Source organism: Oryza sativa, chromosome 4 (assembly GCF_034140825.1).
Source record: "Oryza sativa Japonica Group chromosome 4, ASM3414082v1".
Lineage (NCBI taxonomy): Eukaryota > Viridiplantae > Streptophyta > Magnoliopsida > Poales > Poaceae > Oryza > Oryza sativa.
Genome location: NC_089038.1, coordinates 17,541,337 through 17,559,526, shown reverse-complemented (window position 1 = coordinate 17,559,526; position 18,190 = coordinate 17,541,337). Strand labels below are relative to the sequence as shown.

Genomic DNA, 18,190 nt, shown 5'->3' with positions numbered 1-18,190 from the left:
AATCTTCATTCCTAGCTACTCTTACAAGGAAAACATGTGCTGCTGCACGCACTGTCCATGCATAATTGTTTGCATTCTACATATGCATATATAGTACCAAGCAGACATACCTAACATCTCTCATTGTTATTGAACACTTCTCAACTACCTGCAGCCAACTGTTTTCTATGGAGGACCTACTAGTGTACATATATACGAGTTGCTCTATATATTCATTTTTGTCGTTGGTATAGCAATTAGCACAGTAGCACCACAATGTGTCATGACAAAGGAGATTCTCTTACCGTCTCAATATCAAAAACAGGTGTAGTAATTAATATGAAACATGAGAAGAACTTCTCATAGCCACAATGTAATAAGACAACATACCCAAACTAGCGGAGGCATGAACTTGTAGTAGTGTACTACTACATCCGTCCCAAAAATAAAAGATTTTATATGTTGAGACACATTCCAGTACTATGAATATGAAAAAGGGGTCTATCTATATTCATTGTACTAGAATATATCATATCTAGATCTAAGTTTGTTTTTTGTGTGATGGAGGGAGTAAGTTGTCTTCCCTATCCTCAACCATGTCTTTCTCACTACAAATATTTTACGTGCAAACATGCTGATATGTTGTGCTCCTCCTGTTCAATTCACGTTATTTATTTATGCAATATTTGCGTAACTCGGTTATAAATAGTACTACCTCCATTTTTTAATAGATAATGCCGTTGACTTTTTCTCACATGTTTGACTATTCGTCTTATTCAAAAAATTTACGTAATTATAATTATTTTGTTATGAGTTGTTTTATCATTTATAGTACTTTAAGTGTGATTTATATCTTATATATTTGCATAAAATTTTTGAATAAGATGAGTGGTCAAATATTTGAGAAAAAGTCAACGGCGTCATCTATTAAAAAACGGAGGTAGTACCATCCACCGAGCGGCGCTTTTTCAAGAGTTTACATTTCAGTACAATGCACGCATATTTAAAGATAGTCACTTCTAGAATATTTCCTTCTGATAATAAGGAACATACATATTTTGCAAAATGTTGGAAGAGATAGTGCATCTCAACAAATTTTTTTTTTGCACGAAACAGCCAAAATCTTCTGATCCAACTTAATTAAAGAGACGAAGCCAACCTAGATTCTTAGACATAGACATAGACCCAACAATCAAACAAATAACTAATAACTTCAATACAAATGCAACAAGTTCTACAGTTATGTTTGGCACGGGCATCATGCATGTTTTATGGGCCGATGTGCCGCATGGCCAGCAAACAAATGGATTGTGCAGTTGTCATCTTCACAGCTTACTTACAACAGCAATCTTCTCGAACAGATCATACGAATCTATGGCTGTTTAAGCTTTACCCATTAGCAGCTACAAAGAGAAAAATCTGATGCTCTGAACCAACCCTAACAAGATAACGATATGAACAGACAGGCTGGCTTCCATCTAAGTTTCACTAAAGCTTTCTCTGTCCACACACTACAAGAATCCTGTTAATCCATGATGAAAAATTTCCGTCACGGATCACTGAAAAACCGTCACCAAACAACATCTGTGATGGTTTCAGAAATCATCACGGATTGAGCGTCATGGATTGACCTGTGTGACGGTTTGTCGAAAACCATCACAGATTAACAGAATCGGTGACGGTTTTAAACCGTCACGATGAAGCCCGTGGTCTAGTTAGTCCAGCCAAGCCCATTTCCTGTGATGAAAAATAACCGTCACGGATAGCTGCCACGTAGGATATTTCTCTGTCACAGATTAGCTGCCACGTAGGATATTTTTCCGTCACGAAATTGAATCACCACGTATGTGCCATGTGTTCGCCAAGGTGGACGCTGATGTGTCATCGATGCCATGTAGGATTTAGCCCACGTGTTTTGTGGCCCAATTCTTTTCCAAGAGCTTTCGGCCCATTTATGACCTAATGGTTTTTTTTTTGTTTTGGGCTGATTTTTTTTAGTGTTTTTTCGGCCTTTTAGTCATCATTCAGCCCAGCTCAAATTGGGCTACAGCTAGATTTTAGCCCAACAAAAATTCAGCTGCTGCTAAATTTAGCAAATACAAATATTTCGTCCATAATTTTAGCAAAATTAATTACTGATCATCAGTTGACATTCTCTCATCATCAGTAACAAAATAGTTATAGATCAGCACATAAATATTATAAAAACACATTACAACCTTCACATCTCATACAACATAATTTTTTAGCATATCTCATACAACATAATTAAAACCTGTTCAAAAGCACATGACAGTACCCAACAGCCACCAAAGCATTTTGGCCACTCCATCAAAGTTCGCATATGTTTGAGCCCAGCAACCTGATAGTACAATACCATGTGTTAGATTATTTTTTTATGCGCTAGAGAAACAACAAGAAACAATCTACAGATACGATATTAGTTTTTGAATGATAGGGCTACTTTGCAACACCAATCTGATGTCCCCATAATACATTGCACTAACAAAACTCAATGTCCCCATCACCAACCCACCTCATTTCATTGGCCAAGCAAGCAAGCAACTGATGCTATAGATTGAAGGAGGAAATAAATGTGGTCCTTTTGCAGGACAGAGCAAGAAATCCACAGTTTCTGAAGCAAAGAAACGCAACAAAACAGAACTATCAAAGATCTGTGTTATGTACAATTAATCTTTAAACATCTTAGTTCAGGAATAGCTCTACATATCACACGTACTGACAAAAACCTCTGTACAAGAAACTAAAAATCAAGGCAGTGCACAACTAGTTCAGAGTTGTTCTGAGTTCAGATAATTCACATCCACCAAACTATAGATAGATTCACAAACAACTAAAGTGGTTAGAGATATACACAGACAAATTCTACTGACTAGACCTGCTCATCATGGAAGCAAAACCAAAAATGGCATTTACAGCCATAAAACGACACTGCTAGTTTGGCTCCTTTTGCAGCTTAAGAAAGTTATTAAGTATATACATCAAACAAATCTACTTGGTTCATTTGCAGATTAAGAAAATGAGCAAGGATATACATCACCAAATACTTGTACTTACCAGCCAAAATTATTATCTTTTGCAAATTTACAGCCATAAACAAGGGGTTGATAGCAAGTTCCTAACTCATTTCAGATATAATGAAGTGCATCGACCATGTTGTGAAATTGAAAACTTCAGTGCATTCGTAGAACTGATTTCAATCTGAAAGAAAAAAAAACAAATTCAGTAGTAGATACACGTCTGGGATGCGGAGAACTGTAAAGACGGGAAGACCGCTGCAACTATGACGAGGAAGTGGATGACGACGGCCAGGACAGATGGGAGGCAGGCAGGACGTGCTTCTATTTGCACTAATTCAATCTATTAGAAATAAGAGAAAGAAGGGGGAGGAGGATGGGGGTACCGTGGGATGGATCTGGCGCCATCGCTCGCCTCCTCCTCGCCGCCTAGCGCCGCTGCACCAGACCACCGCCGCTCACCTCCTCCTCACCGCCGCACGCCGTCGAGCCCTCCTCACTGCTGCTGCTGCCAGAGGAGATCTCTCGCGGTCGCTGCCGAAGCGGTTGGCGGCCATGAGGATGCCCCCGATGGCGCCGAGCACCCCGCACGCGAGGAGAGCGGCCGCGAAGGCGATCTCCATGACGGGCGCGCCCTGGGCCCTCCCACGGCGCTGCCGACAAGGTCGTCCTCGTCGGAGATGGAGAAGGAGTGGTCCACGTACGCCACGCCTGGCTACCCTCGCCTCCTCCTCTGCCTCTGCCTGTCGGTGCCGGATCCGATCTATGAACTACTCTTCCCCACCTCCTCCTTCCGCGCTCGCAGCCTCGACGGCGCCGCCTCCACCAGCGATACCGCCGGCAGCGGGAGAAGGAGGCCTACCTCCGCGTCGAACAGCGCGTACTCGCCGCCAAACCATCTCCGCCGGAGGTTGAGGAGGAAGAGGATGCAGATTCAGATGGGGACTTGGCGGCGGCTAGGGTTGGGGATTGCTTCGTTTGATTTTGGATCGGCTAGGGTTGGGGAACATGGGTATGAAGCAACAACGGATGCGATTTTACAAGAATAGCCTTGGTGCATGTACTAGCTTCTGATACTATTTGGACAAGATGGACATTTCACGTCAATTTTGGCTTGACCGCGCGCAGTGGCCTGACCGCGATGCAAACCTGGGCGGAAAATTTTGGCGCTTGCCAGTATGTTTATTTTTGGCAAAAAAAAAAAAAAGATCTTGTGCTACTCGTACTTTTTAATTTTAATTCATGAGAACTTCAAATTTAATTTTAGGCTGATTTTTGTGTTTCAAATGCAAAAATCATAAATAACAAAATTGTAGAACTTATCGAAATCTACAACTATTGTATTGGTCCTTTTTACAAATAAGTTCATTTGAACAATTCCAATTTTGAATTTTCAAAATTTGACAACTTCGAACAAAAATTGGGGTAAATAAATGATTTCAAATAGAAAAGTCACCACAACCAAAGATGTAGAACTCATCAAGATGCAAAATTTTTATTTTGGTCATTTCTCCATCTGACTCTATTTGTACAATTTGAATTTTGAAATTCAAAGTTTGAGAACTTCAAATAGAATTTTTTATTAGTGAATGACTTCAACTGAAAAACTCATCAACAACAAAGTTGTATAATCCATCTAGATCTACAATTTTTATTTTGGTCATTTATTCATCCGGCATAGTGATTTTAACATTGTTAATAAATTTTACATATCTCCAAATATGGTTTCATAAATTATAAGAGAGATGTATACATTTTGTGAACAATGTTACTATCACTTTGTCGGATGAAGAAATGACCAAAATAAAAGTTATAGATATTAATGAGTTATACAACTTTGTTGTTAATGACTTTTTCAGTTGAAATCATTTACTATTTGAAAATGTTGTTTGAAGTTGTCATAATTTGAAATTTAATTTGAAATTCAAATTCAAATTATTGAAACAAAGTCATATAGCAAAATGTCCAAACCAAAAGTTGTACATCTTGACAAGTTATACAATTTTGTTGTTGACAATGTTTTCATTTGAAATCATTTACTACCCGAATAATTATTGAATTGAGAGGAGGGATGTAAAATAGACTTCTCAGCGAGGGAGGAGCAGAAGGGGCCGGCGGCCCGAAGAGAGTGGAGGAGAGAGAGGCTGCGGGCTGAGGGAGGGAGAGAGTAATACTTGGGCCGAAAAAGGCCCAAGTACAGAGAGAGGAATTTTAATTCGTTTTTCATTTATTTTAATAGGTTAAATAAACTTTATGGTATTAAAATTAGTTATTGCGCTCCGAAAATTTATGGAAAATTTCAGAAAAAAATTTAGACCACGTAGAATATTAAAAAAAATTGCGGCAATGATTTTTAAAGAAAAATTTTAGTTTCCTCGTTAATTCACTTGATTAAATTGTTTAAACCTTTAATATATTTTTTCTAGTAATGCAATATATAAATCTATGACGTTTGCTTCAACTATAATAAATTATAGAATCCTACCGTAACACACCAGACAACTAGCGCAGTGGTAGGATGGGTTATCTTCAACAAGAGGTCATGGGTAATTTACCAATTCGAGTTCTCTTTTCATTTTTGAAACGCCAACTCTCGAGTGACATTGGGACAAATAAAAATATTTAAGTGCACATTGGGACATCTAGAACAAGTGGTTCAAATGGTAAGACACGTTCCTACCTTCCAGCTAAGTTGTGGGTCCAAATCCCACATGCTGCAGATTTTACCCATGCGCACCATATTTTTTTAGTTTGCCATATTATGCATCATATACATGTAACAAATTAACAAAATTATTTTGTTCAAATTTAACAAATCGTATTTTGGGTTTGATTCTTCTTGCAATCACATTTTTTATTTTTCTTTGCGCTAAATATGTTTTATTTTTTATTGCTTTGGGCTAACTAGAGTATGACGAATTTAAAATCATACATTGTGACAGTCTTGATAAAACTGTCACAAGTTAGCGGGCCGTGAATATCCACTGGGCTGATCCGTGACGAAAAACAAAAATCGTCACGATTACGTTTGTCAGTGACGATCTGTAAATCCGTCACCGAGAATCCGTCATGGATTAACAAGTTTCTTGTAGTGACAATAGGGCCGGCCCGGGGGGGGGGTGGTCAGCCCGTGCGCAGGCCCGAGGCCCCCCAAATCCAGGGGCCCCCATGGCTAATGGGCCATGGCCCACGTTACCCCATATGCATCGCTACTTCCCAGGCCTAGGATCCTTTCCTATTGAAGACGGAAGACGAAACGAAGAGGAGCGAAGGAAAAGCGAAGCGATTTGACTCCCGTTCCCGTCGCCTACTCGCCTCGATCACGCCTCCTCCATCGCCTCGATCACGCCGCTGGCCGATCGCTCATCGCTACAGATGCTACGTCGCTCGGTCGCTGCTGGCTGCTGCCTGCTGGGGTGAGCTCTCGCCTCTCGGCTTCTCGTGTCGCAACTCGCAAGGAGACGAGGCCATCAGGCCAACCGCGCAACGGCGACGCACCCTCTGCCCTCATCGGCTGATCGACGTCTCGGCGCCACGCCTGTAGGCTATAGCCTGCTGCAGTGCTGCTCGAGGTAATTTTCTCCATCTTTTTTAGTTTTTTTCCTCTTCATAGATCAAAATTTATTAGCACTCGCACTACTTAATAATTCATGATTATTTTTTCAACACAACATTAATCATGTCGTTGAGAAAATATGCATCGGGTAGCGAAAAAAGGAAACAGAAAAAGCGTTTGAGATGTTCAAGCATATTAGAGATGTGGATTGTTATCCTAATCTCTCCATTGCTTATCAGAATAGTTCTATTTGAAGTTTTAAAATGTTATATATAGATAAATTTATCACATCGAATATTAAATGTTGTGTTTTTATGAGACTATAAATATATATATTAGTTTATGTGTATATATATATAAATGGGCCTCCCCTGGTCCGCATAGTTCTGAAAGGACTGCAGTTTTTACCACGACTCCATCAATCCTATAGCTGTGGAAAACAAAACGTTCTGGCTGAAGATACACTCCCACAATGCAGTGACATTAGGGAAAAGAGGAAATTCCTAGTGCTTCCCATTCTAACGATGCACAACTGTTTGAGACCGGCAGTACAGATACGGATGCAGCATTTGTAATTCCAAAGAACTTCACAGGAAAAATATCATGTGGCCTTTTTGCCTTGAATATTTCTTACACAAAAACCGGTGCCTACTATTTATGCCAATATACACTAGCCATAAACTGCGCAGCAAGAACCCATAAAACTTCTTATGCATAGTTTAGTACTACCTCCATCCCCGAATATTTGCATTTCACTATTAAAATTTTGTAAAAAAATGTTATTTCTATTGAGATGGGACCTAATAAATTAATTAGATTGATATACTAATTCCCTCACCCTTGTTATTAGTCAAGTTTGCAAGTATGTAATGTGTGCGTGCAGTGTGGTCATTTATATGTGGTGCTAATCTGTATGTAATATCCTAGAAATGCAATTATTCTTGGACATAGATAGTATAATCTTTCAATTTCACACCTAATAAACTATAATTCAAACCACATCTTTCAAACAGAATTAATAGCATAAAAATTTTGTTCCACCAAAAATAAAGAAACAATTAATACCAACATATTTATTTTCTCAATCTTACGCGTCATATTTTTTTCCACGATAAAATAAGATTCAACTTTCACATCTCCACGATGACCTTACCCGTGGCATGGCCGCCCATGCTCTTCTCCCACGCCTCCGCCGCCTTCTCGAACGGACACCGCGAGTCGACCACCGTCCTGAGCTTCCCTTCTCCGACGAGCTCCATCAGAAACCTCATCTCCTCCTTCCCCAGCGACATGAGGGCCATCATGGTTATCTTCTTCCTGGCAAACATGGTCAGCATCGCCGCGACGTAGTTCCCGGGGTTTGGTGTTATGTCCACCACCCTACCACGGCTGCTCAGGGTCGGCTTCATCGCCGACCAGTTGACGTTCATGGCGGTGTTGATGATGTAGTCGTACTTCTCGTCGGAGGCCGAGCTCGTCAGGGCGGCGCCTTGGGGGGTATTGTAGTCGAGGACCTCGTCGGCGCCGAGGGAGCGGACGAGGTCCATGTTGCGGGCGCCGCAGGTGGCGGTGACGCGGTGGTTGCCGAGCTTGGCGAGCTGGACGGCGTAGGTGCCGACGCCGCCGGAGGCAGCGGTGATCAGCACGTTGGCGCCGGTGCCGCCGGTGCCGTCGAATTTGGTCCCGATGGACATGAGGGCCTTGAGAGCTGTGAGGCCTGCGACCGGCAGCCCGGCCGCGTCGACGGCGGAAACTCCGGCGGGGCGGACGACGGTGAGGCTCTCCGGTGCAGCGACATACTCAGCGAGGCCTCCTCCTTTCTGTATTGCAATTATTATTCTGGTGAGAATTGATCATTTTCTTGATGAGAAGGTTAAGCAATAAAATTGTTACAAACTCTATTTTTTTAATGTACGACGGCGTTAACTTTTTTATAAAAATTAGATTATTTGGCTTATTAAAAAATTTTGATGATAAATTAAGTCATAATAAAATAAATGATTTTATAAACATTAGATTATTTGGCTTATTAAAAAATTTTGATGATAAATTAAGTCATAATAAAATAAATGATAATTAAATTTTTTAGATATAACGGATGGTCAAACATATCTAAAAAGTTAACGACGTCATGTATTAAAAAACGGAGGGAGTATTAAAGAAGAAATGCATCAGAAAATTCAGGTGCTATACATGAGATGAATCATGAACAAACTGGATGTTTGAAATTACCCAGAAGTTCAGTTTGGACAAAACTTTGTCACCAACTTTGAGCTCATGTACTGCAGAACCAGCCTCCACAATCTCCCCGGCAACATCAGTCACTGTTTCATGGAGTAAATTGAGAGATGAACTAAATAATATTAGATTATTCCATTGGTGTTATATACTTCATCACCGGTCAAAAACTGAATTATCTTCATAACTAAGAGTGTGCATTACTGAAATAGACCCGTTCATTTGCAATCAATTGCACATAAATATATGTGTTGTACGAAGAGTACCTTTTGAATTAGTACTTCTGTCTAGTTTCATAAACAAATGGTCCTTACTAATGGGTAAACACCTGGAATAAATGGAAACTTGGGAAGAAATGGGCGTAGCATCCCTTTCTGAATACTCCAATCAATCGGGTTAACGCTTGCAGCTTCGACTTTAATAAGAACTTCATGTTTCTTCACCGAAGGAACAGGGATTTCCACGTGCTGAAGTGAAACTAAACTGTATTTAAATCAATAATAGAATAAACAAATTTTACATACACATATGGTGTGTTCAATATTTTCTTCAAAAAATCATTGCTAGCTATATATTCTCACTTTGATGAAAATGTTCAGATAAGTCATGTCCTGGAAGTGTCGTCTATTTCTTGGAAGCAACTAGACTCATGAATTACAGATGAATCGGAAAATTGTACTAGAAATAAACAAAGTTCAATATAATCGACAAATGCAATTTTTCCAGGACAAAACGAAAAAGAACATGATCAAATTTTATGTCAGAGCAGTAGTGCAGAATATCCTACGAACTCGATCACTCGTAGAGCATTAAATCAGGAGGAAGAAGAAGATAGCAAACCTTGAGGGCACCGGCGCCGCCGCCGTAGCCGGTGTACTGCACCGCGCGCATGGTGGCCGGAATCCCGCCGCCGGCGGCCATAATCCCGAGCAATTCCTGAATTTCTCCTGTTGTCTGAACAAGTCAATCGATGATGATAGATGAATGCAGTCATCTGGGCAGTGTGCGTTTTGTACTAGATTAATTCTTGTGACTTAATGTCAAAATAAAATAAAATTCTTGTGACTTGGGCGTGAAGGGTTTGACCGGGATTTGATTCAATAAGCATTTGAATATATGGAAGCTCATCACCCAGGCGCTGATGTCATTGACAAGCGTCGTGCATGGATAATCAAACTAAGAACATATATATAATTAATTATATATGATCTTTTGATGGTTTTTGACGGCTTTCCTCCTCTCGTATACTATTACTAGCTACTCCCTCCGTTTCGAAATGTTTAACACCATTGACTTTTTATCATATGTTTGACCGTTCGTCTTATTCAAAAAATTTAAGTAATTATTAATTTTTTTCCTATCATTTGATTCATTGTTAAATATATTTCTATGTAGGCATATAATTTTACATATCTCACAAAAGTTTTTGAATAAGACGAACGGTCAAACATGTGCTAAAAAGTCAACGGTGTCAAACATTTCGAAACGGAGGGAGTAGGAAGCAAATATGTAAAATAAACATTTGAGACCACCGATTGTTTATGCGTGCAAGTATGTCAGTATAATAGAATAACAAAATAGAGATATTGTTTCTCATGTCATTTGATAGTTTAGTCCTCTTTGAATAGTGTAACAATGCCCGTGCTGACTTGCCATGCTGACGACGACAGACGGAGGGAGATTTTCTATTTGAAACCACACAGTGATTACCAGTATGATAAATTAAACAAGCATCGGAACTCGGCTAGTAGGCTGCCAACATATGCATTTTATTTCAAACCGGAAAATGCATTTTTTTTTTTTTGGTATGGATCAGCTACAACCACAGAACCTCAATTTCAGCCTACAAACGGGAACAGTGCAATATCCATCAAGAATGCACAATTCAAGCCCGATACTATCATGGAGTTTCCGTTTGGCAGACTTATTGTAATGTCCATCATGTCAACTAATCTTCTTCACGTAGCCGGACTACTACTGCCTCAGATTCAACTGCTCAAAGATTTCGCGTCTTTAGACCGCTTCCATTCATAGTGCCAAGTCTCAGCGCAATGTATCATGTTATGTCATTGAGCCACACGGTCAAATCTGTAGACGCTGCAATTAGAATCCTAAAAATGCCCCTCATTCCAACAAGCGCCAGTATCATTTGCGCAGCACAAGCTATTTCTCTTTAATATCCTTCCAAAAACACTATAGTTTTTACCATGGTCTCGTTAATCCTGTAGCTGTCAGATAAAAAATGTTCCGGCTAAGTTTCATTAACACAACTCATGGTTAGAACAGAACAGGCGAATTTCCTAGTGCTTCCCATTCCAACTACCCACAACTGTTTGAGACGGGCGCCTGTGCAGTTGTAGACGGAGCATTTGTACTTCGTTAAAAAAATTTCACAACGAAAATATCGTTTGGCCTTTTTTCTTTGTTCAATATCTTCTCAAATAGAAACCAGTGCCCGCTATTTATGCAAGTAGCTAGGTATCTCAGGCATAAACCGCGCACCAACCAGCCATAAACTTCCCAGGCATAGTTCAGTACAATCTATCGATTTCACATCTAGCAAATAAGTACTCCGTCCGTTCCAAAATATGAATGAGATTTTGGTTCAATGTAACACATCATAGTATGAATCTAAGATGTGTCACATCTAACTCAAATCCTTTATATTTTGGGATAGAGGGTGTACAAAAAAAACAGACAAAAAAATATTTTTGGGACGATCTCGTTTTGTTACTCCATTTTGGGACAAAAATTATACATTCAGACCAAAATATAATTTTCTCAATCTTTCCCATCATTTTTTTAGGACAAACTAATATATTACTTTCACATCTCCACAATGACCTTCCGTGTTGCATGACCACCGGTGCTCTTCTCCCACGGCTCCGCCGCCTCCTCGAATGGATGCCATGAGTTGGCCACCATCTTGAGCTTCCCTTCTCCGGCGAGCTCCATCGTAAATCTCATCTCCTCGTTTCTCATGGACATGCATGTTATCTTCTTATTGGCAAACATGGTCAGCACGGTCACGATGTAGCCAGGGGCGCGGGCCAAGGACTTTGAACTTGTGTATTCGAAATGGGAAGGGGTAAAAACTTTTTTTAGCTTAATTATACGCCTAAAAGCCTAATTATTAACTTTTATAGTGTGTCACACACTAATCATTATATAATATATAGCGTATATAACACAAAAAGCATAAATTCACACAACTTATTGATAGAATTGATCATCACTTGAAATTGTTTAGCATATAGAAATACTAATTTGTAAACATTTTAAAGTGCCAACATATATGAAATACATGGAGGATAGAAAATGATAAAGTGAGAAGAAATCTCACAATTATTTAAAGATCAACTTTTCAATACTTGATATTTTGAAGCAGCTCTCTCCAAAAAAGACTTTAAATCAACAACAGGGCCCTTCTTCCTTTTTCATGTTTCAGTTATGAAAATTAAACAAGATTCTATTTATACTATTATGATACAAACAACTAAGATGAGATCTCTGAATTACTATGAACAAATCCTACTATCCAAGGCTCCTAATCCTAGCTAACTGCCCAACAAGCTAATCAAGTTTGCAAGATAGTAGCTACTAACTAGGAACTATGAAGTATCAAGAATGAATTACTAAGTACAAGTACAAACTACAGTTCTACTCCCTCCATCCTATAATATAAGCATTTTTAACTACGAATCTGGATATATGTCTATCTAGATTCATAGTTAGAAGTTGTTATATTTTAGGACGGAGGTAGTACCAACTAAGCAAAAGCAAGTAGTAGTCTAGTAGATACCAGGTAAGTATAAGTGTAGTCAGTGAACTTTAGTTTGCTAACCTTAATGACTCAACAGTTCAAATGTTCAATCCCTCCTCGATTCCATGGCTTGCGGCTGCTTGGGACATATGTCTGTCTAGATTCATAGTTAGAAGTTGTTATATTTAGGGATGGAGGTAATACCAACTAAGCAAGAGCAAGTAGTAGTCTAGTAGATACCAGATAAGTATAAGTGTAGAACAAATTATGAAATCAGTGAACTTTAGTTTAATTTGCTAACCTCAATGACTCAACAGTTTAAATGCTCAATCCTTCCCTGAGTCCACGGCTTGCGGCTGCTTGGGTGCCTCCCTCCTAGTGGCCAGAGGCACAGGCATTATGCCCACGGCACTGCTGGCCGTTGTCCCGCACCAGCGCCATCGCCGACTCACCGTCGCGCAACTGCTCCGCCCCCCCGCCACACCGTCTCGCCAAGTCACGCCCCACCAATGCAGTTGCACCGGGCGTCTGCACTGCCGCCTCCACACACCATGCTGCTCTCGTGGCAGCACCGCCTTGATCTCTCGCCGATCGCCGCTCACCAGCCACCACCCGCCACCGCTGAGATAGGGTTAGGTGAGGGGGAGTCAGTTGAGAAAGGGAGTCGGCAGTGAGTGAGAGAGAGAGAGAGAGAGAGGATGATGAAGGAGGCTCAAGAAAAGTAGTTTGATTGCTTTTTGGTTGTTTAAGGCATTTTATTTATTTTTTATACATATGCGAAAGACAGAGTATATATACCTCTTTTTTCAAAAATCGTCAGTATATATCTGAATACCTTTGAGTCATAGTGGGCCCACCTTGGATGTAGTTCCCGGGGTTTGGGGTTATCTCCACCACCCTACCATGGCTGGTCAGTGTCGGCCTCATCAGTGACCACCCGATGTTAATGGCGAAGTTGATGATGTAGTCGTACTTCTCACCGGAGGCCGAGCTCATCAGGATGGCGTCCTCGGGGGTGTTGTAGTTGAGGACGTCATCGGCGTCGAGATAGCATACAAGCTCCATGCTGCGGGCGCCGTAGGTGGCGGTGACACGGTTGTTGCCGAGCTTGGTGATCTAGATGGCTTATGTGCCGATGCCGTCGGAAACCAGATGGAGAAGAAACATCATAGGAAATTCAAACACGATGACCCTATCGAGGCACGATATTTGGTACCGGAGTTCAGCTGTGGCCTACATCTCCAGGGCATTGATTACGAGTGCTCCTTTCCGATCCAAGATATTACAACGTATCAGTGTTACAATAACACTCGAGTAGATGCCACCAGCAGCCGCAACCTCTTACTATGCTAAGTCGCCTAATATGGTTACAACAGGTCCGCGTTTCTATTTAAAATAGAACCTCATGCTCATATTTCATATTAGTTAGTACACCTATTTTTGATATTGAGATGGTAAGAGAATCTCAGGTGCCATGATGCAGTTTGGTGCTACTGCGCTAATTACTATACCAACAAACAAAATGAATATATAGAGCAACTTGTATATATGTACACTAGTAGGTCCCCCATATAAAACAGCAGTGGCTGCAGGTGGTAGAGAAGTGTTCAATAACAAGAGAGATATTAGGTATGTTAGCTTGGTACCATGTATATGTAGAAAACAAAACAATTACGCATGGACAGTGCGTGCAGCATCTAGTGTTCTTGGAGAGTCGGTCAAATGATTTCCTTGTTAAAGTAGCTATGAATGAGGATTGGAGGGGATATATATCAATAAGAAATTGCTTGCTTGCGCTTGTGCTGGGGGCTTCTTGGAATGTGGGGCGTTAGGAATTCTACTTGCAGCATCTACAGCTTTGGCTGGCCTGCTTGATAGAATCGGCTAAGCCTTGGCACTGCGAATGCAAAGGTTCTAAAGATGTGAAAGCTTTGAGCCGTTGAACCTGAGACAGAATGAGTCAATGTCTGTGAAGAATATCAGTTGATACAAAGGAGATGACAGCAAGATTATTCAACGGAACACCACGATATTATTGGGCTGCATTTTTCATTCTTGTTGGGGTACTGTACAGTGCTTATTTGAAGGCTGAAAGTGAGGTGCTGTAATTGTATGGCTGATCCATTAAAAAGCACATGTTTATATAGGTTTGGATAAACATATTGACAGCCCAATTCGGTAGCTTGTTTGATTCATCCTGTTGGTAATCAACCTGTAGTTTCAAATATAAAATCTCGCTTCGTCACTCGTCATCAGCTTGGCAAGTTGGCAGGGGCATTGTCATGCTATTAATGATTATTTCTGTTCGCGTTTATCAATACAAAGAGGACTAAAAATCTAAAATGTTGAATGAACATGAGGAATAACAACATTTCTGTTTTTTACCCGTTCGTACGGACAAACGATTAGTGGGCAGAAATATTCATTTTACAAATTTGCTTCCTGTAACACGAGAGCAAGCAGTCAAACAAATACCATCAAAAGATATCAGTCAATTATGGATGGAGGATGCTTGTTAATGATATCAGCGATTGGGTGAGCTTCCACGCACACAAATGCTTATTGAATCTGACCCCGGTCAAACTAAACCCTTCACGCCCAAGTCTCAAGAATTCAGTACAAAACGCGTACTGCCCACTTGGCTCCATTCATCCAGCTCTACGGCCGAGTTTAGTTCCAAAATTTTTCTTCAAACTTTTAACTTTTTCATCACATCAAAACTTTCCTACACACACAAACTTCTAACTTTTCCGTCGCATCGTTCTAATTTCAACTAAACCTTCAATTTTAGTGTGAACTAAACACACCTGTTCAGCCAAGAGGAGAAGCTAGTTCAGAAAATTGCTCGGGATTATGGCCTCGATCCCCCGGTGGGATACCGGCCACCATATGCGAGCGGTTCAGTAAAGTGCGACAACAGCGGCGGCACCGGCCAGTATATTACTAACTAATAGGTATAGTCCGATTCTTACTCTATTTTTATACCTAGTACAACTCCAACTCCTAAATTGTAATCGATTTTGTACTTTAACACAAACTCTAACTTGGCAAATATGCCATGCCAACTTGAATATGTTACTTGTTCGAACCTTCGTGTAGTAGGATTTGAGTTGGTTCTCCTGATGTTCATGCCAAGCAGCCCAAACAGTCTACGCCAGGCTCGCCGCCTTCATGATTGTGCACAGCAACACTAGCATACCTACCCTCCATGACTTCACCTGCAACTTCCTTATGGCTTGTACAAACATGAGCTTTTCCTCTCACCATACATAATATTCTTTCTGTCCTTCATAATATTCATGGTCTACTTACTACAGTCTGCCTGACACAACCAACATATCTCATGTAGGCTTTTAAGCAAAATTAGACTACTCCTTATTGCTGGCACACATGTCTCACATCCGAAAGTAGCGTCCCATTTCTATCATACATCTTGAACACCAAACTTGACATCACCCGCTCAAACAACATGACAACTCATGTCATCGCCCAAGTAAAAAAAAACAAACTCACAAGATAACCACACCCATTCCCTAGGGCACTTGAATTGGTCAAAAGGCCAACCAAGGCTTAGCCAATGCTATTAAAATTTTACATGGAAACCCTTTTTATGTTCGAGTCCACATATTGATATACAATTGTAGTAACCATTAAATAATATTGCAAATGAACCCTCAAATCATTTTAATAAAAACTGTTCAATTCATAAATGCACCCTCAAATAACATGTAAAGACATTCAATATGGAGAGAGGGAGGTTAATGTCGATCCCTCAATAAACTTCTTTTATAATAAAGTCCTTCTGCACCCCTTAGGGTGTGTTCGGATGCCCCTCTTCCGAACCCTCTCCTTCGTTTTTCGCGCGCACGCTTTTCAAACGGCTAAACGGTGTAATTTTTGCAAAAAGTTTCTATACAAAAGTTGCTTAAAAAATCAAATTAATCCATTTTTGAAAAAAAAACTAATACTTAATTAATCACGCGCTAATAGACCGCTCCGTTTTCCGTGCAGAGGCACTATGTTCCCCACCTGAGCATGCGAAGTTTCGCGACCGACCGGATTTCGCGAAATTTCGATGTTTCGATGAGACTCGAAAGTAGAAACCGTCTGAGATTTCGAGAAGTTTCATCCAAAATTCAAATTTGCATTAATAAAAAAAAGAAAAAAACTAAATAAAATCTTATAAATACTATGATATTTATAGAACTTGTTGGGATATAAATTTTCGAAAAAAATGATGTATTGTGTGTATTTACTAAAACTTACATTAGGAAAGAAAAGAAGAAATAATTAAAAAAAAACACTTACATGAGCCAAAACTGAACGGAATTAAAAAAAGGAAAACACTTATTGATCGAAATTTTGATGATTTTGATCGGAATTTCGCCAAAACCGATCGGTTTTCGAGAACTTGTTGGCAAACTTAGGGAATTTGATTTAAATTTTGGTTTATGAAATTTGTTCGGAATTTACCGGTTTTCCACCGGATTTCACGAAATTCTGAATTCCGCCAGTGCCCGAAACGGAAGGGCTTGTCGGAATCGTAAACCCTGATGTGAACACAGCCTTAGTGCTACTCTTTTTCATTTTCCTCCCTTTCTAACGCTCGCTTCCACCTGTGTCCTCAGTCCTCATGCGCCGCCTACTCCCTCCTCTTGATCTCCACCATCTCGGCCTTCTCCCCCACCACGTCCTCTCCCACCTCTCCACCACCACCGTCGTCATGTCCTCCATCTCGCCGTCTCCATCGCTGCCTCCATCCTCGTCCCATGGGATCGATCAGGCAACGATGACGCAGCTTGATCTGGAGATGGCGTGTAGCAGAATCGTCGATCTGTTGCGGGGATGGGGACATGAGACGAGGCGGCGGCAACTACGCGTCATGAAAAATGTCAGCACGCCCTCCTCCATTCTTACTACCTAGCTTCCTAGCCTCGCCTCCACACTACTGGAGAAACCATCTTTGATCGGTCGGCTAAATTTCACAATAGTTCTGGTTCTTATAAAAATTGGGATTAAAAAACATCTTTAGTCCCAGTTTAAAAGCTCAGGGGTACTTTTTGATCTTTAGTCCCGGTTGATAACATCAACCGGGACTAAAGATCATTTTTAGTCCCGTTTCAAAAAACAGCAGGCAGAGATCTATTATAGTTTGATCGGGCAAAAAGATCGGCATACGCGGAGATCGAGGCGTGCGCATAGATCGGATCGAGGAGGGATGCGCGCGCGGTTTCTATCTCCTTCTCTCTCCTAGTTCAATCTCCTCCTCTCCTTTATCTCCTTCTCCTCCCCCCTCCCCCCCCCCACTTCTTTGGCAGGAGGCGGCCAGTGGCCAGGCTGCGGAGGGCCGGGCGGCCGGGCGCGCGGAGGGCGGCGCCCGGCGGCTGGTGGAAGGTGGCGGCCTGCGCGGTGGCGGACAGTTGTGCCTCTGCCGGATTTGTTTTTTTTTTTTTTTTAGAATTTGTGATTCGGATATGAGAAGTATTTGATTTGTGTGTGATGTGAATATGTGATGTAATTATGATGAATTTTGTAAAACATGTGATGTAATTGTTTTTACATTTTGTGATGTATTTGGAGATGATCGATTTGAGGATTTGGAGGTGATGATCGATT

At 40.8% G+C, this 18,190-nt stretch overlaps 2 protein-coding genes and 1 long non-coding RNA gene across 5 annotated transcripts; all 3 read right to left on the bottom strand.

Annotated features, from left to right (window-relative positions):
- Positions 1-2,084: 2,084 nt before the first annotated feature.
- On the bottom strand, positions 2,085-4,003 carry LOC136351186 (uncharacterized). Its single transcript, XR_010741107.1, has 4 exons — positions 3,404-4,003; positions 3,058-3,201; positions 2,516-2,614; positions 2,085-2,341 (listed from the first exon to the last, which is right to left on the bottom strand). It is a non-coding gene; the product is annotated as an uncharacterized lncRNA (long non-coding RNA).
- A 3,550-nt stretch (positions 4,004-7,553) lies between these two features.
- LOC4335575 (chloroplast envelope quinone oxidoreductase homolog) lies at positions 7,554-9,817 on the bottom strand. Of its 3 annotated transcripts, none has more exons than XM_015779599.3 (4): positions 9,652-9,817; positions 9,140-9,278; positions 8,806-8,897; positions 7,554-8,393 (listed from the first exon to the last, which is right to left on the bottom strand). In XM_015779599.3, the coding sequence occupies exons 1-4, from the start codon at positions 9,730-9,732 to the stop codon at positions 7,704-7,706; spliced, it is 1,002 nt and encodes a 333-aa protein (XP_015635085.3). In that variant the 5' UTR covers positions 9,733-9,817; the 3' UTR covers positions 7,554-7,703. The 3 variants fall into 3 exon arrangements, with proteins under 3 accessions (XP_015635085.3, XP_066166235.1, XP_066166236.1); XM_066310138.1 differs by having other exon boundaries at positions 9,078-9,278; positions 9,652-9,771; XM_066310139.1 differs by having other exon boundaries at positions 9,078-9,294; positions 9,652-9,768.
- A 1,820-nt stretch (positions 9,818-11,637) lies between these two features.
- On the bottom strand, positions 11,638-13,639 carry LOC107280630 (quinone-oxidoreductase QR1, chloroplastic-like). The gene is made up of 2 exons (XM_015779320.1): positions 13,410-13,639; positions 11,638-11,875 (listed from the first exon to the last, which is right to left on the bottom strand). Exons 1-2 carry the CDS (start codon positions 13,637-13,639, stop codon positions 11,638-11,640), a joined length of 468 nt encoding a protein of 155 aa, XP_015634806.1.
- Positions 13,640-18,190: the final 4,551 nt, after the last annotated feature.